We start from the raw sequence: 22,045 nt of genomic DNA on the forward strand, positions 1-22,045 counted from the left end.
AAAAGTGCTAACTGAAGAAATGTTTCTTTCAGAATTGAATTAAAATAGCTTGGAGGTAATCTTAAAGTTACTGAAAGCATGTGACCATGCACTGTTTAAATAAAGAGCATAGAACTACAAAGTTCTAAAAACACTTGGAAAGAGTCCCTTAGATCAGTACATTGATCCCAGCCACTAATCCAATTTTAGTTGTTTTTCTTCCATTGGTTTGTGGACCACTTTAGCTTTACCATGTGTACATATTTCTCTTTGTCAAGTTCTTATAATTAAGTCAAGGATCAAATGTAATTATTTTTTGGCTGCTGCTGATCAGTATTGAATCACAATTTAAGAATTGGTATGACCACGGTTGCTAGATAAAATTTTATGGAAAATGTAATTTCCATAACGCTGTACAGGACAGTATCGCTGGCTTCTGTGCAACTGTTTAATGCCTCTAGTATTAGATTATATTCCGATTGTTGGGCGTTCAAAAGACGCCCCCTTTGGCATTCACCTGTGAGTGAAAACGAGCAGGACAAACCTGTACCGCAAGTCACGCCACACCTCTACCTGCTGTCTCGCCAAACAGGAAAGTCCCGCCCTCTTTGGCTGAGCTAAATTCCTATTGGACGGCGGGAGGAGCGAGCGAGGCCAGTGTGGAGCACCTGGTCGTCAGTCATCGGCGGGGAGCTCCGTGACGTCCTGCGAAGCGTCTAACAGCAATGCGGACGAAGGAGGGCGACGCGACGGGAATTGTCCGGTGTTCTCGAACAACCCACTGGGTTGGAGCAAAGTGTGTTCTTCCGGATTAATTTAACAAACATATCGTTTCCGAAACGTTAAGGGGCAAGAGTTTAACCGCTTTGGAAGCATCTCCGGTTGGGCATTTTCCCGACTAAACCCCAGCCCACACTGGTGTTCCAAACCCTGGCGGTTGGTGTGGAATTGTCTGCTAGCAGAATGACTACTTGATCTATTTTTTTTCTCGGACTTCAACCTTTTTAGGCAAGCGGAATTTCTTATATTTGTACGGACTCGTTATGGTGGACTCCCCTACAATGAAGAAGAGTTTCGTGGCTTCAGACATAAAGCCGCTGGATTTGTATGACTGTACTAAAGCAAAAATATGCGCAAGTGTCGGATGGCTGTTGGCGAAGTCCTACGGTTGTACAGGTATGTTTTTATTAAGGGTACAGGCCTGGTGATCTGTAATACTGTTTCTCGGTTTTGTATGAAATCGCCAACATTATGTCGTCCATACTATATAAGCCTATATAGGAACTTTTATGCCGGTCGTGAAGGGAAAGCGCATGGATGCAGTATAGCTCAGCGATTCTCAGCACAAAGAGCACCATATGAAAGGAGACCACGCACGCCACGCATATTTGACAGATGTCATTTGTTCTGTCCGTGAGGTCGCGTTTTCATTTCGTGTGTGTGTGTGTGTCAGAGAAATGGGCCTCCTCCCTTGGCCTTATCACGCTAACCCATTTAGTCGCATTTGTAGTCGCCTGGTTTCAGTCCCAAAGTGCAGCCAGACCGTGCCGGGTATGTTTTTAATCCAGTCATGCAGGTTATTCTCCCAGTTCTTTCTCGTCTCAATTATCCTGTAATATTTTCTGAACACGCCTTCAATAGCTGTAACATCATCACAACTGTTTCTTCTTCCAACATCACTGATCAACAAACTCAAGAGGACCCAGTAAGAAACCAGCCCCTATGGTGCTCAATATACACCTACTAGCTGAAAGCCTTTGTTTTATATAACACTGCAGCCCTCACAGGACACAGCTTTGCTTTAATATTATAAAACAAGTTTCAGAACAGTCAGTGCTGACCCTGAGGTGATAACAAGTCTTCCCCTTGTCCTAAAATCACATCTTGTAAAGATTAGATGTCACAATGTCAAAAAACAAAACTTAATTGACTTAAAGTCCTCCACTCAAAAGCCAAACAACAGGAAACCTCATAAGAAAGCAAATATTTCCATTGGTTTACTGCCAATAAAAAGTTCCCTAGAAACCGTTTTAATTAAAAATACAAATGGACTGTATGTATGGCTTGTGCAAAGTAAAACTTTGTTCATTAAAGACAAATTCTGTTACACAATTAAAGGCAGTCCTTGGGTTCAGGACTCAGACTGCTGCAGCCTTTGTGTGTTCTGCACAACCACCACACCCTCTGGTCAAAGTCACTCTACACACAAGACCACAGGAATATGTTGGATCAGGGTTGAATTGATGTGTAGGCTTCTATGTGTCTTAACTAGATACCCATCATCATGTAATAGAAAACTAAGGTGGGTAGAACATCAGTGGTGGGTCAGACAGACTCGCTCATCTGGTCTTTGGTGCTTCTGTGACCGTTCATCTAATCATTAGATATGTGAAACTCTTTCATGGAATAATTCAAGGTCACAGTGATATTAGAAATATTAATCAGAGAAGAAGTTAATGCTTATAGCGGTGGCCTGACAAGAAATCAACATGTAACCATCAACTGAAAGCTGCTTATAGGCTCAGGAAGAAAATACCTCCGATCAAACGATAGAAATGCCAGTAGCATGTTCACAGAATTCACACAAAGGCCATGTCGGCAGGATTTATTGACGATCTGCTTTTGTAGTTGCTGCTTAATTTGCACCCACGTGGATGGAAAATGTTCCTTAATGCATATTAACTCCACCCTAACTTCAAAATTAATTCATTCAGTTTTGATGTGCTATTACTCATACTCTCATCATTTAGAGCTGTGGTGAGTCAACAAAAGACAGGACGTGAGGAGGATGTTGTCCCGTTCCGATGTATTTACTTTACGGCTAGACATTTTAAAGTTGCATTAAACGTTTTATGCGTTATTAATTTATTACCACCGCAGGTAATTGGAAGCCAAACATTCAAAATATTAAGATCTCTGACAAAGATATTGACCTCCAAGGCCCTGGAACATCCCCACATGCTGACTGTCTACAAATTGCCAGAATGTAACCACGCACTGACCACGCACCTATTTATCTCATTCATTTAACACTAATATGCAAGAATGACATATTCATGGGAAATCAGTGATGGATTGGACATCATTTAGTGTCTATTTTTTTCTTTAGACATGGCTTTGGCCTGTTTAAGAAGTACAGGGTGAATACAAATTTCTATTGAGACAGTTCAGTTTGTGTCCGTATTTGTTTCATTGTCTTATAAATGCATCATATTTTCATTTACTGTTCAGATCTATGTCATTTCAGACAAGAATCAACATTGCAATCTTTTCTTTGCCTGTCTGTGATGTTTATGTTTGGATTAGTGTTTTATTCAGAGGCTGTATTTACACTTAAGTGTTAACAGGTCATATCAGACTGGTGGGATTTAAGATAACACAACAGCAGTAGCTTTGTCCTAAAAATAAGAGTCAATAATAATAATCTCTTTGATCCTTTTCCTCACATGGCAAGGACATTTTAAGAATTTTAAAGTCATGCCCATCTGTCTTATCAAAACATAACAACATAAAGTACAGTGTAAATATAAACCATTTTAAGGAAATTACATCATTTCTGTCTCATTAAACATATGTCTGATGCAGGTGTTACCTTGTTTCTTTCAGTGGTTTACGTTAGCAAACCACATTTACGTTAGCAAAGTTAAAGACTGACCCGATAAATGTCAAATATTTACCGCTGCCTGTTGCCTCACCTAACCTTAAACACAGCATTTAGGAAGCCGACTGGTGGCAAATGCTGCGTTGTTTCATCATGACTCTGAAAATATGCCCTTCATTGGATTCTTAGATATAAAACTGCAAAGCAGGAAGTAGAAAAGGGCTTGCAAAGCTTTGTCAGATCTTTATTTGAACTCACTACAGTAACGTCTTACTCAGGCCAGATAAGCAGTGGCCCCGTGACCAGAAAAAGTGACAGAGGCCACTGCTTCATTGTATGCAAACACACAAGCTGGTGTTTGCCCTCTAAACATTTCCTTCCAGGTGTGTGGACATCAGCATTATGGGGCACCACATATTTTTGTGTGCTTTTTATGATGTGCCCAGTCAGTTTTCATGATCGATACCCTCGCTCTGATCCTGCCCCTCACCCATGACCGTGGATGGCTGCTGCCTTTGCATAAATCAAGTGTAAAGGTAGTTCATGGAATAATTACAGTTTTGAGCAGCTATAATGGTTTTTGAAAACGTGTATACATTTACAACCACAGGGTTTCAGCATATCTGATGAGTTTGTCATAAAGTCCTCATAGCTGGCTGGTTTTATAGGCAAATCATTGTTGTATCATCTTCCTCCATCTTAGTGAAAGGTGACATTTGCATCCTATTTTGCCTTCAGAGGCACATGGTGATGACTAGCCGAACATTTCAGTTGCATTTTTTCTATGCTTTCTATTTTTTACTCTGGTAACATACCTTGCTGAACAGGGATTGCCTCAGTGAAGATTTTTTTAGTTGGTTTGTCACGTTGTTTACGGCACTAAAAGGAGGTGCTCTCTTTGACAGCCAGGAATTTAATTACCACAAATGGAGCGTGTCATCGCTGACAGTAGAATCTGACAAATACAGCCATGACGGAATGAAAGTAAGAGGTTGAGAGCAAAGGCACTGTTGAGCCTGCCGTCTTTTGTTATCCAATAGCCGTAGATCTATTACATGTGTGACATGTAATACATATATATAATACCGTTCCACCTCCCTTCGAACAGCCTCTTTCTCTGTTTGACAGCCACGATCACTTTCTATTGCTCATTTTGGTGCGGATTGCTGCTAATCCTTTTTTGCTGTAGCTGTTTGAGAATCAGCAACCTGTTCCAGCTACATTATGTACAGTATGTTTACTAAGAGGCACAAGCCATTGACTCTGCTGTTGGTTTGGTCGGGATGTAGAGAAACCAGTTTTTAAAGCTGCACGTAAGCGAGGTGTGTCTGCTGTAGGTTTGTAGCATATGTTTTTCCATGATCTAATTTTATCAGCATTTCACAAGTTCTGAATGATGTCTGAAGGTACAACGAGTGGTAGGACATTTTCTAATCTGCACATGTCAATCACTGATCTCATCATGTCCTACTGACCTTGATGTGGGTTCCACTCCCCTGACTGATTATATGTCCTGAGAATTCACAAGCTCTTAATCTGTTTTTAAATGAGAAAACGGGTTTTTAAAGGATGCAGGAGTAGCATGTGCCATAGATTATTTTGCTTCAACAATAAAGGAGCACTTTTTAAATATCTCTACATTCAGAATATTGTCATTCACTGTCATTTTGGGTCACATCTAACTGTCTCTGCATACTTTGTCTTTTCATAGAAAATGTCCCTGCAGAGCTGCGTGACCCCTTCTACTGTGACCAGTATGAGCAGGAGCACCTTAAACCACCAGTCACGCGCCTTCTACAGTCTTCAGAGCTCTACTGCCGTACCTATAGCCTGTTACTGGCACAGCCACAAACTGGAGAACAACCCAAAGACAATGCTGCCCTAGTGCATCTCCTCAGTCAGAAAGGAGTACTGTCCAAGGATCGGGACATGGCTGTGACTGAGGCAGACCTCCAGCAGAAGCCCATCAAAATGGTAAGAATGCAGGAAGAACCAACATTATTGCAATATTGTGATTTATTGATTATGCTGCTTTATCACATTTGAAGAAGTGGATGTTGACTTGTGAAAGCCATTGCTCAGCTGTCTAGGAATGGAAAGAAAGAAATGGTATGGGAGGGTGCTTTGTTGTGGATATCGACGCCTGTTTGTGCTCTGAATCAAGAGATTAAAGGACATCAGAGAGACCCCTCTCTTTCAGCCCATCCTTGCCGCTGATCCTGCAGGCTGATGGGATCCAGCTGCTGAAACTAGGGCAGGCCTGGTGATAGAAATGAGACGACTTTGAGTCCCGATTTTGAGGGGGAGTGAGAGTTTGGATTCAATAGGTGAGCCAAGAACAATGGCTGAACAGTTCTGGTGAAACCTTAGATACTGTATTGAAAGAAAGCTCCAGGCTGACTCGGGCACTCACATTAAGGGAAACAGGTTTTTCCTCGTTGCCTATTATTTTCTCCTTTTTTGTCTCCTTCTTTCCCTCTGTCCCTGCCTTTCTCCTTGTCATTTTAATCTTTAAAGTGTGGGGGGGGGGGGGGGGGGGGTGAAAAAAAGCTAAAATTTATAGTAATGTATAAGACCATTCGAAAGAATGACACACAAAATTACAAAAACAGGACTTAGATTATTTAGTCTAATAGATTATTTTCTATTTTTGTCCCTAAGCAGTTACTATGACTCTTCATTATTTTGGGATTTCGAAGCATTCTTTTGAAACCTACTTACCCATAATTACAATGTCTTTGCTCTATCTTCTAGCTTCATGGTGCATGAACATGCAGGTTGTTTTTTCTGAAACCTTTAGAGACCTGCAGGATTAGATGTTGTCATGTGAAAGCTGTTTACTGCAGGTGTAGCTCCACCTTCTGTTATCATTGCACTCATCACATGCTTCAAAAAGCATTAAAAACATATATAATCTCTATTACGCAGCATATAATTTGTTGTGCATTGTTGTTTAGCATGAAATCTTTATGCCTGAAATGATCCATATTACACATCTACTGTGAATATGTAAGCAGTTTTAAATTTGAGCTGTGGGTTAAAGTCCCATAAGACAATGGTGAGGGGACAGCCATTTGTTATATAGTAATTGCTAGCTTAGCTTGCACATTCCTGTCATAGCTAACATTTAATGTTGGAAAAGATGTGAGCTGTTGTGCACATGAGCAGCTAAAAGTGAAAACAGCAGCAGTGTAAAACTGGTAAAGTGACATTCACTTAAAGCAATAAATCTTAATTAACTTTTATTTGAACTTTTACTATTGATGCTAAAATTCTTGTTGTTTACCATTGACATTGTTTGTGTCTTCCAATCACTGGCTGGTTCCGAGCTTGATAAAATGTACTGCAGCTACCATAGGAAGCAAAGAAATGGGTCATGCGGCAGCAGCATTATGAGGATGGAACATCAATGTGGGTCTTTGCCAGAAAATGGCTTTAGAGCAGTAGTAACATGCTTTAAGCTAGAGCTTCACATACAATGTAGGTGCCAAGCCTTAAGAATTGTTTGACAAATAGATTGTATGTCAAGCTCATGATCAGTATGCCCAATCATTTACAGCAGCTTTCTTGATTCTTTATTAATTATTGCTGGAAATGATAGTATTTGGCTGAGAGATGATTATATGAAGCTGTTCAGTTTGGCACTCACTCTGGCTGCTGGACTAAGATGTTTTTAGAGCATCAATAGGCTTCTCTTTCTGACACAACACTGTCAATAAAGGTCAATAACACACGTTCCAAAGATCAGCTGACTTTGTTCTCTACAGTAGTCACCAAGCTCAAACACCAAACTTCATCTCTGCTATGCTCGGTCACTGCATTTCCTGGAGCCTTGGGGCTCCACTGTATGTGCGCTGGCATCGGCTGTGGTGGTGATGACCCAGCCCAGATTAAAGATAATCTGCCATGCAGACTTAACGTCATCATCCAAAACTGGTCGACAGGCCAAAGACTACTGAACATGTACATGACAAGCTTCACATCATCTCAAATCAAGATTTTCTATGAATTTCCAGTGGTTATAACGGAGGGTATTGAGTGTACAATTGCTTGAATAACAAAATAACTTTACAATCCTGTTGTTAAAGCATTTGTCATGCAAGCATTTACTCCCACAGTGATCAAGCGATCTACGTGTTCATAATGCAGCTAAACCTCTTCCTGCTTCCATGCTGACTTAAGGTGCACTCCGACACTTTGTCTTAAATCGTACTGCTGTGTTGGCTTTTTTTCTAGTCAAGTGTGCATCACTGGGAAGCTTGTTTAGAAATAGGTGTGAATTACAGTCTGAAAAACTCAACATCAACTTAACATGGAGTCAGTCTTTGGCCTTTAGTTGGAAACTCATATGGAATTAAATACATGTGACATACACCAGTGTTCATACATCCATGTGGGTCAAGAAACCCCTTGTCTGAAATCCCCTGCTAGGCCCCAGACCTGCCTTATCCTCCTGTTAGCCTTAAGCCCCCCCCCCCAGTAAGCACCAGGGCATGGGTTGGGGGGTGGGGTTAAGTCATATTTCAGACATAATCAGATTTTGCCCTCATTGTAATCTCACTTAATGATTCTGTTGCATTCTTTGACTGGGTTCTTGGCTCCCTGTAAAACAAACATGTCTGCACAAACCAGTCCCATTAAACCTAAATGTTGGGGTTTAATTGATTATTATATTTTCCCCTGTTAAACCATGAGGGGTACTAGTTTCTGGTTGGATGTTTCCCAAACAGAACTGGTGCTAAGCCAGGGGCTTGGAGCAGTGATGCAGCCAGGCCTCTGTTGAAATGCATTATGGGTCAGCTGGTTGGTTGTCATGGTGATCTGGCAGGCTCTCTGCTGAGTGCTCATGAGTTGCTCTTCGCTCTCCTCTCATTAGGGAGACTTGTGATTTAGCTTAGTGAGCTCTCCTGAGTCTGCAAAGGGAAATCCAGCCCTGCTTGTTTATTGTGTACCGTTTTAACCCACGCTCATCTAATTTGGGACACACTCCTCTCACAACTGCAACATCTGTTACAGCTTTATGTTTTTGGGGTTCATATTAATTGAACCTCTAATGAGTTATTAGGGTTTTATATGTTAACATTGTACTTAGTAGTTGTAGTAAAAGCATCGCAACATGATGCAACTAAAATCTTTATTTTGCAAGATGGCATTTCTTCATATTGAAATTATATATATCAAAGTTTATTTGTTTATCTTTGTTGTTCTCATGTCTGCTAATGCTGTTCTCATTTCACATAGTCTGGAAAATAAAACCCAGTCATTTGTCCAACGTTACCTTACAGACACTTCAAACATACACTCAACTGACAGGTCATGTCACAATCACGCGAGTGGTCCCATTCTGGGCACTTAAGATTGGAGGGCAGGTCCAAACAGCACCCAGGGACTGACTACAGCACATCCAGTGGGCTTTGCCCAGGGCTGCTTGACAGGCCTTTTCTGGCATAAGAGGCCACACTTGCCACAGGAATGGTTTTGTCCCTGTCAGCATTTTATAGTATATCAGGATTCAGTATGCAGACATACAGATGGGGCTCCTGCATGCAGCGGACTGCCACCAGAGGTTTGAGAAAGGAATGTGTGGCCTCTGAAGTGGAATTTTGATATTCTAAATGGAAACAGGGACTAATTTGCAGAGATTAGGCTCAAAATGGAAGCTTACTGAAGGAGTGGCCCCATGGCAGGAGTCACTGTTGGCAAGAAATATTAAGGGTTGTGTATTTGTGTACTTCAATAAAATAAATAAATCATCAACACAAAAGCTCATATTTTTATCTTGGGTCAGATGTATGTGTTCTAAAATGGACTTAGCAGTTTGTCTGTAGTATGCAGTGTGAAGTTAAAGAAAAAGTCAGGAATTTATATTTATCTCGGCTTACTTCCTGGTTAAAAGTGAGAAAAGTCTGTGGCTATTGGGGAAAATCAGTGATTTTTAACCCTTCTTGTGATTGACTGCAGAGAGTAGGATCATATTTTATTAATATCATATGTAATAAAACAGATCTTTGTATAAATACATTCACCAGATCAGACAGAAGAGGAAGTTATTGAATACCAGCACAGGTACAAGGAAAGACGCTGTTAATCGGCTACTTTGTTGTCCTGCATGCAAAGTCCTAAGTTATTTGCTAGATCATTGTGATATTTTGTTATAAGACAGTGTTTAGTGGACTGGAGTGACAAAATGAAAGGAATGGTAAATAGAAAAGTGTGTTAGCTCAGAATGTAATGCTAAGCACAGATAAAATATTTCTGCAATAGGTCTGTTACACCCTGTTTTAACTGTTTAATTTAAACTCAGATACTTTTTACTGCAGTAATTGGAAAGAAAGCACACTGGCACAGTGAGATAGGGCCTCAGAAGAACTGCAGGTCTGGGATAAAGGTGTAACCATATCACACTCCACTCGCCCATTTAATGATTGTGCAAACGTGTCCAAAGTTCATCAACAACTATTTTGCTTGCTGTTTATGCACGGTTCTGCTGAGTAAGAGAGGGGTTATACTGACCTCTAGTGGCTGTATTTGGCAAAGGTTTGCAATGGTTCAACTGTAGCGGTGCTTTAGATGTCTCTGTAACGCTTCCTTCTGTCCTGTGTTGACTGCAGGGTTCTCACCTGGCAGTGATTGATGCTCTGATGGCTGTGGCAGCAGTAGAGACGGTGGCTGCAGCAAGGACGCACACTTCCGCCGATCTACTCGGAGGAGGGTGCAGTTGGGAGGATGCTCTGCTTCACTGGGTGAATGCGGTAAGGAGAAAGCCACCAGTGTTTCACACGTTGTTAGTGTATCCTGTCATCAATCTTTCATAACTGCAACCATTGTTTGACTGAGATTATAGGGGTCTGTTTAATTGCATGAATTTGGATAATTCTTTATCCCTTTTTATGTTTGACAACACAGTGCAATGAATAGGCATAAATTGTGATTGTGCTAACTATTTTTTCTTTTTGAATCTCAGTTAAACCACAGGCTAAGAGAAAGTAATAAAGAAGCTCAGACCGATACATCTCAGTCTATTACAGAGCCAGAATCAGTTCAGCCCTCTGTGAGTACTGCATTACGCCATCATTGCCTTGTCTTCACATTAACACCACAAATCATAAAAAAAATATTGTATGCTTTATAGAAAAACACCTAAAGTGTTTTCAGCTCATAAAAAAAATCTTAAGATACATTTTGGTCTCACACAGGACACATTTTTTCCCTCATCTTCATTTTAAGCATTTGTTTTCTCACAGCACAGTGCTTATTATGGTTGTGATATTTGCTCAGAAGCTCATTAAATCCTCCCCATTCATCTTCATGTAGCAACCAAGTCCGTTTCCCCATAAATCAAATAGTTTGACTTCTTCCCAGTCACACTTCCCTACACCCTCTGAGCTAACACCTGTAGGAGAGCTTACCAGGAGAATGATGATCCACTTTCAACTTCCTCGGGCTTTACTGGTATTTTGGTCCATCACATAGAAGAAGACTTCCCCCTTGTGGTGTTAGTGCTTCTGTTGTCCTCCCAGTCTTCATTTCCCTGTCTCTCTATTTCCTTTCCTTTCTTCTTTTTCTGACAGTGTCCTACTCGCTGGTACTGGAAACTTGTTCCTGTAAGTTCCCTCCTCTCCTCTGCCCCCTCTTGTCATTCCTCCATCCCTCAGGTGTCTTCATCACATTTATCAGCAATTATCTGATAGTCAGGTATATTTCTCCCATTTGCTGGTGTGGGAATGCGAGTATGCACTGTCCTTACATGTGATGCAATGCATGTCCAACACAAATAGGGGCTGGGTGCAGAAGCAAGGATGCAAACAGCATTATTTGTTGAGACATCAGTGTTGCATGAAACATAGTCGCTACTAAAACATTGAGTCCTCTCATAAACCAGTCCCTCTGGTCCCCTGTGAGAGGCTTGTGCGTGATTTGCTATGAGGGTTCTCAGACACATGTTTCCAGTCATGTCCCATGCAGCCAAACGTGGTTTGTTTGTTACATACGATGGCTGTACCTGAAGCATTTTCCTCTCTTCCTCCCCAAGACTCCACTTCCACATCTCCTGACAAACTTTCTTTCTACTCTGTTTACAGTTTTCACCAAAGCTCTCATGTGAACATAAGCATGTTTTTTTTTTACAGTCTTGAATCTTCTACAACGGTTTGCAGTGTTGACAGTTTGTAGATTATTTGACCACATTTTCCAAACCTAATGCTTGATGTTGGTTTGGACCTTAACCAGTATGCTACATTTTACATCTAGACTTCACCAAAGGTGTTTGAAGTCACTGTAAAGTCATTCATGTTCTTTTTGCTGTGTGTTCTGTGTGTTTCTGTTTTGTTTTGCATGTTTTAGCTTCGCTACAGGAAGGATAAAATGCAGTCCAGACAAAAGCCCTTCTTTCCCGTGGTGAATAAAGTCAAAGACCTGTCCAGTGGCTGTGCCATTGCTGCAGTCATCCATTATTACTGCCCTGGCCTGCTTAGACTTGAAGGTATCAGCAAATGAACCTGGTGTGATGGACACTTGATAAATAAAGGAACTCCAATGTAATAGAATAATTATTTAAGTCATTTTGAAATGTCTTTGTCTTTACAAGATGTTTGCATGAAGGAGTCCGTGTCTGTAGAAGACAGCCTGTACAACCTGCAGTTCATCCGTGAATTCTGTGACAGCTGTCTGAAGAATTGCTGTCATTTGGCCCTGGAAGACATGCTGTACATTCCACAGGAACTTCAGGTGTGTGTCTAATGTGTGTTTCCACTATAAATCTCCTTTTAGTGACTCTTGGAGGCATCAACTAAATTATGCTATAATGTCCACTTTTGTGTTGGTATAGATCAACTGGCTCAGCTTCCTCGCAGAACTGCTCTGTTGGTTTGAAGTAAAAAGACCCGAATTTGTTCAGCCACTAGATACATTAGGTATGGTACTAATCTAACTATATGTGGAACTTGGGGTGACATATGATTTAAATTCATTGTTGGTTTCTTTTTTCACAAGCTGGTTCCACACCAAGTGACATCAGGTAAAGTCACTCACCATTTTCTGTCCGTCATCTTATTCTTTTATTTATTTATTTGGTTATTAAATTAGTTTTGCACCACTTCGGGTTTAACTGACTCGGCATACCGTCTTTCTACAGAACCTCTCCTTCAATTTTTAAGAAACCATTTCTTCCCATCTCTTCAAACGCATCAGGTAAGATCCAGACAGTGTTCTCCACATGCAGCAGCATTGTTTTGTGTATTTCATGTTTTCAACATTATTTTCCCAAACTTTGTTTGTTTTTTAGTCGTGATGTGTGATGTATAGTAACCTTGTTTTCTACCACTGTGCATATTTAAAACGTTCTGTTCTTTTTTCTGCACTGTATTGTTTATCTGTGCATCTGTTTTATGTACATCTTTGCATGCCTTTATATGTCTGTGTGTTCCATTGTTGTGCTCAGGATCTTTGACTCAGTCTACCTCAATGTCTCATATAGAAGGAGCTGGACAAACATGGAGCAAAAAGTCTCTCAGGTGGGATTCCGATATTCTGCACCATTCAAATGTTTTTTTCTTAAATCAGGCTTTTCTAACTTTACCACCACCACTCAACTTTTTTTCAGCCGCCCATTGTCAGCCATATCCTTTAGCATTCCTTTTGGCCTGGACAGTGATGTAGACATTGTAATGGGCGACCCAGTGATAACAAGATCTGTGAGCTCTGACCATCTCAACCCAGCAGGCCAAAATACCAATCATATGCATTTCACGCCTCCTGAAGATCTCAGCCATTTAAGGGTCAAATCCCCTTCAGTCAGTACTCCACAGAGAGCGTCCTGGACCACCCAGTCACACGGTATTCCAAGGGTAGCAGAGGAAAATGGTCTTGCAGCAAGTGAAACTGGAGAGCTACCTACTATTGAGGAAGCCCTTCAAATTATTCACAATGAGAGCAAGCTGGAACCTCGTTTACACCCCGACGGTGCTCCTGATGGATTCTACCTCCATTCTCCCGATGACCCTGCTAGTTCTAGAAATAACTCAAAAAAGTTAACACCTATCAGCTCCTCTGCCCCTACAAACTCAGGAATGATACATCGACCCATGGGCGATTCCAGGGAACCCACTCGTACCAGGAACACCTCTGAATGCTCACGAGACGATGACTCTGTTTTGAGAGATGGTAGCGTGGATTCAGATGCTTCAGAAGACATGCCTAAGGCCCAGTCCACCCCGGCTTCAGGTACACGCCCTGTTCGAGGCCACAGCAAAGAGGCCGACAGCGGTGTGAGGATGACAAGCTTTGCAGAACGCAAAAAGAAACTGACTGATTCTCCAAAAGCTGTTGACTCTGCTTCTCCTGAGATGACCACATGTGCCCAAAAGTCTGAAGAGAGCTCCAGCAATAGCCCTCAACCCAATGACGTGTCAGAACTTGGGGTTCGTCTTGAAGAAAAGCGCAGAGCTATTGAAGCTCAGAAAAAACGCATTGAGGCTATTTTTGCAAAGCACCGACAAAGACTGGGAAAGAGCGCCTTCCGACAGCTGAAAAAGGAGCAGTTTGAGGATGAAGTTGGGGAAGATGGAGGGGATGATATCCTGGTCAGTACCTCTTCCACAGAGGAAGATCTCTCTCGATTATCACTTGATGACAAGCAAGCTCAGATGGAAGAAGAGCAACGGGATCAATGTGAGCAGCGCCTCTCGGTGGAGGATGACGTTAATGTCAAAGAAGAACTTGAACCAAATCATCAGGGCGGTGACTTTCATGAAAAGGTCTTGAGAGAAAAGGACTCGGGGACAGCTGGTCAGAAAATAGCTCCCCTGGGGGACTATAACAATGCTGTGTCCAAGCTGACTGCAGCTCTTAGTTCCTTGCAAAGTGACATGCAGCGTCTGACGGAGCAGCAGAACCACTTACTCAATAAGAAGCCTGCTGCTTCGACCAGCAAGTCATGGGTCATTCCTGCTAGCCCCAGAACGTCCACTCCAGCTTCTACCCCTTTACGTATGTCACGAGAGCCCACCAGAAACCTCAATTCGGCCTCTACCTCCCCCTCCCCATCTCACAAAACCGCAGCTCAGACAACTCCTAAATCTCCTCATGTCCAACGCAGAGCCCGGTCTGTCCCCCCGAAAAGCCCCAAACATAACCAGCCCCCAACCTATTCAAGAGTCATAACTGCGCCTCAAAATGTGGATCGCATCCCGCACCTGCGTCGTGTAAATCCCTGGCAGTCTCAAGTCCAGACGTCGTCCTCATTCACTATTGGAGACGCTGACATGCTAGACGAGCTGCGCTCCTCTAGAGTGACTCCTGTGCCCACTCCTTCCCGGACCCCTGTACCACCTGCTATTCCCACTCCCCATTCTGCTGCAGATGACACAATGTCAGAGATAGGCTCCAATGATGGCAACAGTGTGTTTAATATGGATCTGGAAGCCGGAGCATCACATAGTATCTCATCTAAAAAGGAAAGGCTTACTGGTGGGGGCTGCAGCTCTGGTGCCCCTTCGGAGTGCTCCTTTGAGAGCGATGTCCCAGCCGGAATGTTGAATGGCAAACGAAGTAGCCTTATAGAAATTTCCCTTTCTTCTCTGGGAGGAGATGGGGAAGAGGATGACCAGGTACCAGACCCCTTTTCAGATGCCATGAGTGACCGAACAGATCCTGACATGAAAGGAGGAGTTGGTTTCTTTTTCAGGGTAAGTGGTTAAATATCATTATGTCATGCACGGCATTCTTTTAACAGTGTCGTCTTAAGGCTGGTGCATTTTCAATAGACTTCTTTCTTTATTAACAGGAAGATAAGGAGCGACCAGAGGATGAGATGGCGCAACGCAGAGCTGCTTTTTTGGAAAAACAGCAAAAGAGAGCAGAGGAGTTGAAAAGGCGCAAACTTGAGCAGGAAAAAGAGAAAGAATCGAAGTGAGACCCCTGCATGTTAATGTCTAACCAAACGAGCATCAAATATCTTACAGTGAAATTTTGCCTGTGAAATTTTTTCCTCTGATTAGATATTAATGTCCTGTTGAGCAGATTTACTGCTTGTTCATTATTCTTGTGCACTAAATGTTCTCTTTCTTTGCAAATAGTAAACCTCAGTGGATGATCATAGAGGGTTGGGGAAACAGGAGTGAGGACAGACCCCGGACTCCAGGCACTCCTCCTGCATCAGTAGATGGGACGCCGCAGCGCAGAGGAGATTTCACAAGGCAGGAGTATGAGAGGCGACATCAACTGAAGGTCATGGAAGATTTGGACAAGGTGCTAAGGCAGAAACCCACCACCGTTCGTGGCGTTAAGAAACAGAGACCTAAGACTGTTTTCAGAGATGACTCCAGCCTCTCTCATAGCCCTGTCAAGGGATTAATTGGTAAGTAGTTTATGTGTTCATCCAGAAGGACCTAAATGTTTCTTTTTCCTGGGTTTGCTTTCATAGTACAATTCCTTTCCTTTTTTGTAGGCACCAGGCTAAACAAGGTGTACTCCCACTCAACAATGAACCTTTCTTCGATGGCCAATGACTCTGGAGGCTTGACTATCAGGAAGTCACCAAGGTAATTGTGATCACTTGCTTTGTCTTCTTTAATGCAGCAAGAGTGCAGGCAATACAAGTTTGGCATCTATTTTTTTTCCTTTATATTGAACATCAACATTACAACATGTCCACATAGTAGAGACGAGTAACCTTTGTTGACTCCTCCTAGCCGTTCACACTCTCCTTCACGGTTCATGTCACCAAGGCGAATGAGTGGTCAGAATGGGGAGAAGGACTGGGAAAATGGCTCTACTATTTCATCAGCCTCCATTCCAGAATACACAGGTAAGCAGTATGGTTCAAAAAGAATTTATCTTAATGTCATTGATATTTGTAAATTTAAATTGATTAAATTGGCCTCTCTTTTTTAGGACCAAAGCTATACAAGGAGCCTAGTTTTAAGTCTAATAAGTTCATTATACATAACGCTATCACTCGCTGCTGCCTGGCCGGTAAGGTCAACGAACCCCAGAAAAACAAGATTGTAGAGGTAGGCAGTGCTCTTGTGCCAGAGTCCAACATAGTCCTTCACTCACTATCAGTCAGCTGCTCTTACCTTTTCTCTACTCTCTCCTCAGGAAATGGAGAAAAGTGCTGCCAACCACTTCCTCATTCTTTTCAGGGATGTCAGTTGCCAGTTTAGAGCAGTTTACACCATGAACCCTGAGACTGAGGAGATGGTACGCCTCACTGGAATTGGCCCTCGTATCATCTTACCTGAGATGGTTGAGTCCATTTACAAATACAGTTCTGATCGTAAACAGTTCACTGTCATCCCGTCCAAAACCATGTCCATGAGTGTTGACGCCTTTACCATCCCCAGTCACTTTTGGCAAAAGCGCCCAGGAACTCCTAAAAAGCTCGGCACCCCAAAATAAAGATACACCTAAGAAAAGTGTTACAATTCATGGAACCAGCACCTAAATGGCCTCCCATCATTTTCACCAGGGAGGCACTTAAGATTGTTTGTTACTCTAACAGTGGACTGGACGACTGCTCATGCCAATGATCCACATGGACCCGGACAACAACCCACTCACCTCTACCTGCAAAGGGCCAATCATTCATTTAGCCACACTGACATGTGTGAAAGCGGTTTCTCTTTTGAGAGCTTCTTATTGGCTGTGCCTGGTCTACTAAGATTGTAAAAATGCAATGCAACTCACTCTGCCAGGATGAAGAATTCTCCATGCATCCTGCCTCCTCAAGCCTTACCTTAGTCTGCCCCTGGAGTCACCTTTTGTGATTCTTTGGTGAGAAAAAGTTTGGACAACTACTGCCTATGCCCACTATATCAACTATATTCCAGGGCAGCGTAGTTCCTGCCCTTCTTATTTGTGCATTTCTTTCCTTTGCTGCCTTTCTTTGTTCTTCCAGGGCTGTTTTCTCTTCTTTTAACGTCTCTCTCTAGTCAATGAAAAAGATTCATCTTTCATTTCTGAAAATGAGGTAACACTTTGATATGAATGTAGTACACACCCTCAAGCGTTCCATTCAGGTGTGTTTCCCTGGTTAGACACAATCTGAACTGGTTGTGATTCCTATGTGAGATGCATTCATGGTGGCTACTGTGGTGGTCAGTGGAGCTGCACACTTATAAACTGCCTAAGCTCTCATAGCTTGTGCATCCCACTTGAATCCATCCCTCCCTCAGCTGTAGACTCCTGGATGTTCATTTTTTGAAATGACATTTTTGCTGGAAAATTAGCTTCGGCTTAAAGAGAGCTTAAGATTAATGAAATTCATTTGACATTTTTCTTCTTACTAGCTTTCTCACTTGTAATAGGTGATGAATTGACATGAACTTGTCTTTAAGAACAATACTGGAAACAGGAAGGAGGGCTTTATGTATATGAGTACTTGGATACAGCTCTGCGATATAGATAATCATTGCTAATTTAATGTATAATGAATGCTGATTACTTTTTTGACATTGATTTGTAAAAAAATAAGATTACCTTTGTAAGCTACAACTAAGATAGCCTGCTGCTTATGAATTAGTAAATGTACAGTCTGTATGAAAATGAATGATTGAATGAACCAGAATGATGGGTAAAGTATGAAACATTTGTCAGTTGCTTAAATGTTCTGTTTAGGGGTTAATAAATCCTTTAGGCCACTGAAGTGGGTTTCTTATGGTTCCTTGTTTGTATGTCCTGGCATATAAACAGTGGGTCTCTGTGAAGGAATAGGGTTTCCTCTCTCTATGCCAGTATGTGGCTGTTGCTTATGATCAGGTCAGTATCACCATTAAAATCTGGAGCTTAACTGCCTTCCGTTCCGTTGCAGTCTTTAGCACTACAGCAGCTGCCAGGATGCAGCTGCCTTTTTAATCACAGACTGCCTCCAACAAATGTCTTAATCGAATGAGACATTCAGATATACAGATGTGAAAAAGATGAATGGCAGAAATGCTGAATAAAGGTGTGAGTGGAGGAGTGAATATGAATTGATCAGTGTATTTATGTTTGTTGAAAATAGAATGTTGTAGTTGTTAACTATATTTTGATTCTGTGCAATTTCCCCACACAGGCCCCCACATGTCATCCAGAGTTGTATTTATTTGGTTTGCATTAGCTGGTGAATTTATGTTTAGTTTCTGGTTCTATGTGTTTTGTTTAAGGTGGTGAATCACATTAATTTCTTAGAGGTTGTCATAACATTTGTTTTCTTTTGTTATGGAATCTGTGCCAGCACAATATGTATTTTCATTTAATAAATTTTCATCATGGCATCTGACCAGACAAATAAAATTTCTTTTTATGCCATTGCATCTCTTTTATTTCACCCTGCTCCTTTGTTCTTTATTTACATCCTTTAAATGTGTGTTCCTCAGTTTTTTTCAGACAGACATTGGAACATTGACATTGGTTCTAAGTAAATGTAAACATCTTTATTGTCAATACAGCTTTTTGGTCTGTTTTTGTTTTTTTGTTTTTTACAAAATTTACTTGATGTTTAAAACCAAGCCCAATACTTCACACATCTGCCACAGAATACTGACAGGAAAGTTACAATTTTGGCTTTTTAACACTGTTGAATGGACACTTGTGCAAAGCATGATGCACGCAGGCAAATATTTCCTCATATTTGTTGATACTGGTTAACATTTTCCTGTACTCCTGAGCTGGAGGCTGTAAAATGACCTGCCTTTGGACAGAAGCAGTGAACACAAGGTTAAGAGGACACACTGTGAGCCAAAATAAAGATCGGACAATCAAATGCCATCTTCTCAGCTGTGCTTGGTGTGCAGCATCTCAGTAAGGAGAGAGTTGCAGGGCAAATCTCCCAGAAGGTGGCGCTGATACAAATACTCCTCCACCTGCAAGCTGATGCTTCGTACTTCGGGCAGGCGCAGCAGCAGTTGGCCAAACTTGTCGGACTGTCTGGGATGGCGCTGTTGCGTGTGCTCCATCAGAGCCCTGTTGACCCTCTCCTGAGTCTGCTCCACCTGCCTGCGGCTCTGCACAGACTTCACATCTGCAGACAAAAGGAAGTCACACTTGCACGGCAGTTCAATGAGAGCTGATGTCCAGAACACATTCACAGACTTCTAGAAGCTTACCAGGGTTAAAAAGCACCAAGTATTTGAGACAGACAAACTCCTGTCTGTCTAGTTGGAGTGCCTTCAGTTTGGACACCAGGTCCTGGGTCCTTGATACCAGGCCACTCAGTGTGGCTCCTGCCTGAGACAGGATGTTTGACACCTCAATCTGCATCACAATCAGACAAAGGTTCTGCATAGTCCATCAAACAAAAAGTAGCATCTTAAGATTTTCCGTCATTATGAGACATTTATGTCAACTTTGGATGTTACCTGTTGTCCTGAGACCAGATAAATGCAGCCCTCTTTACTGTAGATCACCTGTCTACAGAGGTGATCCAGGACAAGCAGTTCACTCCAGCAGCTCTGCAGCAGCACCATTTGGTCCTCCACCTGTACAAGTATCCAGCATGATCCCATTTGAATGGCTGCCACCCTAATAGTTAATTAGAAACTGTTTATGCAGTTACCTTAAGCTCCTTGAACAGTGCGCTGTTCCTGGCCCACTCAACGAGCCCAAACAAAGTCTGGTCAGCCATTTTGCACATGATGCTGAACGTATTTAAGCGGTCGTGTTTGCCTCTGTTGGCCTGCTCTCGTTGAAGACTGGCAACGACTTTGGCACACAGCTGGCTCTCATCCTGCTCCCCCTCCATCAGCTGGCTGAGAAAGTTATGCACCGCAGTGGACGGCGGACAGGCGTCTGGGCTTTGGGAGGAAGTCTTTGGGACGGGGGCGGATGAGCTCAGTGCCGAGCTGGGGGAGGACGTGGACGATGATGGTGCAGTGCTCCTGTATGCATATGAACTGTTTGGAGGCTGGTGCAGTGGGTACATTGTTGCAGCCATGCTGTAGCTGTAGGGAAGTTCTCCTTTGTCCTGGAGGTATCCAGGCAAGGTGTGGTGGTACAGTCCAGGGTAGGGCAACGACGGAGATGTGAACACATCTGAGTTCGCAGTACAGTCCAGAGGCATTGGCACAGCTGACTGACTGGTACCAGAGGCGTAGCCGGGCTGGCGAGCAGCATCAGAGGAAGTGTGACCGCTCATTAGGTGAAGGTCATTTGGAGGTGTGGGCCGTTGTATTTGGGTCATTTCTGCCTTCATCCTGTGGGGATCGGCGTTTGTGTGGTAGAACACTTTTTGCTGTTTCATCTGCCTTTCCCGCCTGTACAGAGGGCCAAATTTATTCCTGCCACCTCTCATACGATCAGCTCTTACTGCTGTTGACGGTAACAAACTTACATCAGAACACACGCCAGCGTCTGTGTGCATTTGTTTCAGATGGGGGATTATATTTGACCTTACCTTCTCTCTTCATGCCTACTGCCAGGCACTTTTGGAAGCGGCAGAAAGGGCAACGTTTCCTCTGTGAAAGGTTCATGGGGCAGCTCTGTTGTTCTGCACAGGTGTAATCCTTGTTATTCTGCACTGAACGCTTGAAGAAGCCCTGAAGAGGGATAGTAACAATTACTCTGCCCGTTAGGGGACCGACCCGATACACAGATGCATGATTTTTGTTACAAATTTGACATTGTCTTCAGATGGACTTTTCAAACTCTTCACCTTGCAGCTTTCACAGGTGAGCAGCCCGTAGTGATACCCTGACACCCTGTCCCCACAGACAGGACAGCTCTCCTCTGACTCGGTCGTGCCGTCCACCTCTGCTTTTAACTCCTGAGCTGCATGATAATCAATAATCAATATATGATGTCATACCAAATAATAGAAGCATCTGTCAATAAATGTAAACGAGAGTTTATCTAACTGCTGAGGACCACCAATGCAGCCCCTCCACTGGGAGAGCGTCCAAATGGAATATATTTGATGTGGTTCCTCTATCGTTAACCATCTACTGTAACTCCATTCATTAGTCATCAGAGAATTCCAAGACTATCTTATCACACAGCCTGATTTGATTATGATCCCGTATGACCCTTATGTAATTTTTCCATTCACGGATTGAAACTTGCAACAGAACCTGTTCTAATTCTACCCAGTAGTACCAACATGTTTGCACTAGAGTCCATTTCAAATGTTGGCTTCATGGCGCAAACAGCATTTTCTGAAGCAGGACCTTGTACTCACATGATTGTTCCACAGCTAACATGTCCTCTGTTTGATCATCCACATGGTGGAGGTCGGGCTGGAGCTCCTGCAGGTGAGAACCAGGAAGGTCCATTCTGACTGATAGGACATGAGAATTCTGATCTACATTGTGGTAGAGATCAGGAGAACCACAGAGAGGGCAGCTAGCCGGCCCAACAGCCCCAATGGACTGATGGTCGTTTGCTAGCCACAAGTGGACTTCGATCTGTGCCGCGCGTCATAAAACCTCTGCTGACTGGCACTCCTATCAGTTCTTCAGAAGACCAACTGTCCTACGTCAGACAGTCATCCAG

At 42.6% G+C, this 22,045-nt stretch overlaps 2 protein-coding genes across 4 annotated transcripts; one reads left to right on the forward strand and one right to left on the reverse strand.

Annotated features, from left to right (window-relative positions):
* Window positions 1-655: 655 nt before the first annotated feature.
* On the forward strand, window positions 656-18,868 carry camsap3 (calmodulin regulated spectrin-associated protein family, member 3). Of its 2 annotated transcripts, XM_057013917.1 has the most exons (18): window positions 656-1,155; window positions 5,292-5,554; window positions 10,192-10,332; window positions 10,545-10,631; window positions 11,152-11,184; window positions 11,924-12,062; window positions 12,168-12,307; window positions 12,408-12,492; window positions 12,572-12,596; window positions 12,714-12,769; window positions 13,020-13,092; window positions 13,182-15,264; window positions 15,363-15,487; window positions 15,655-15,935; window positions 16,026-16,119; window positions 16,270-16,385; window positions 16,472-16,590; window positions 16,679-18,868. In XM_057013917.1, exons 1-18 carry the CDS (start codon window positions 1,023-1,025, stop codon window positions 16,976-16,978), a joined length of 4,293 nt encoding a protein of 1,430 aa, XP_056869897.1. In that variant the 5' UTR covers window positions 656-1,022; the 3' UTR covers window positions 16,979-18,868. The 2 variants fall into 2 exon arrangements, with proteins under 2 accessions (XP_056869897.1, XP_056869898.1); XM_057013918.1 differs by lacking the exon at window positions 11,152-11,184 and having other exon boundaries at window positions 657-1,155.
* nr5a5 (nuclear receptor subfamily 5, group A, member 5) lies at window positions 18,686-21,976 on the reverse strand. 2 transcript variants are annotated; one of them, XM_057013920.1, is made up of 7 exons: window positions 21,732-21,976; window positions 21,210-21,325; window positions 20,952-21,093; window positions 20,115-20,866; window positions 19,918-20,037; window positions 19,666-19,813; window positions 18,686-19,580 (listed from the first exon to the last, which is right to left on the reverse strand). In XM_057013920.1, the coding sequence occupies exons 1-7, from the start codon at window positions 21,823-21,825 to the stop codon at window positions 19,333-19,335; spliced, it is 1,620 nt and encodes a 539-aa protein (XP_056869900.1). In that variant the 5' UTR covers window positions 21,826-21,976; the 3' UTR covers window positions 18,686-19,332. The 2 variants fall into 2 exon arrangements, with proteins under 2 accessions (XP_056869900.1, XP_056869899.1); XM_057013919.1 differs by having other exon boundaries at window positions 19,666-19,837.
* Between the last annotated feature and the right edge of the window lie 69 nt (window positions 21,977-22,045).

The sequence above is a fragment of the Takifugu flavidus genome, chromosome 18, assembly GCF_003711565.1.
Source record: "Takifugu flavidus isolate HTHZ2018 chromosome 18, ASM371156v2, whole genome shotgun sequence".
NCBI classification, from domain to species: Eukaryota; Metazoa; Chordata; class Actinopteri; order Tetraodontiformes; family Tetraodontidae; genus Takifugu; species Takifugu flavidus.

Bases quoted from the DNA above. Each gene is read 5' to 3' on its own strand.
- camsap3 (XM_057013917.1), top strand. From the start codon at position 1,023: ATGGTGGACTCCCCTACAATGAAGAAGAGTTTCGTGGCTTCAGACATA. The intron at 15,265-15,362 runs GTAAGTGGTTAA...CTTTATTAACAG, and splicing joins GAGTTGGTTTCTTTTTCAGG to GAAGATAAGGAGCGACCAGA. The intron at 15,488-15,654 runs GTGAGACCCCTG...CTTTGCAAATAG, and splicing joins GAAAAAGAGAAAGAATCGAA to TAAACCTCAGTGGATGATCA.
- nr5a5 (XM_057013919.1), bottom strand. From the start codon at position 21,825: ATGGACCTTCCTGGTTCTCACCTGCAGGAGCTCCAGCCCGACCTCCAC. The intron at 20,867-20,951 runs GTAAGGTCAAAT...TACCGTCAACAG, and splicing joins AGTAGGCATGAAGAGAGAAG to CAGTAAGAGCTGATCGTATG. The intron at 19,838-19,917 runs GTAACATCCAAA...TGGACTATGCAG, and splicing joins ATCTGGTCTCAGGACAACAG to AACCTTTGTCTGATTGTGAT.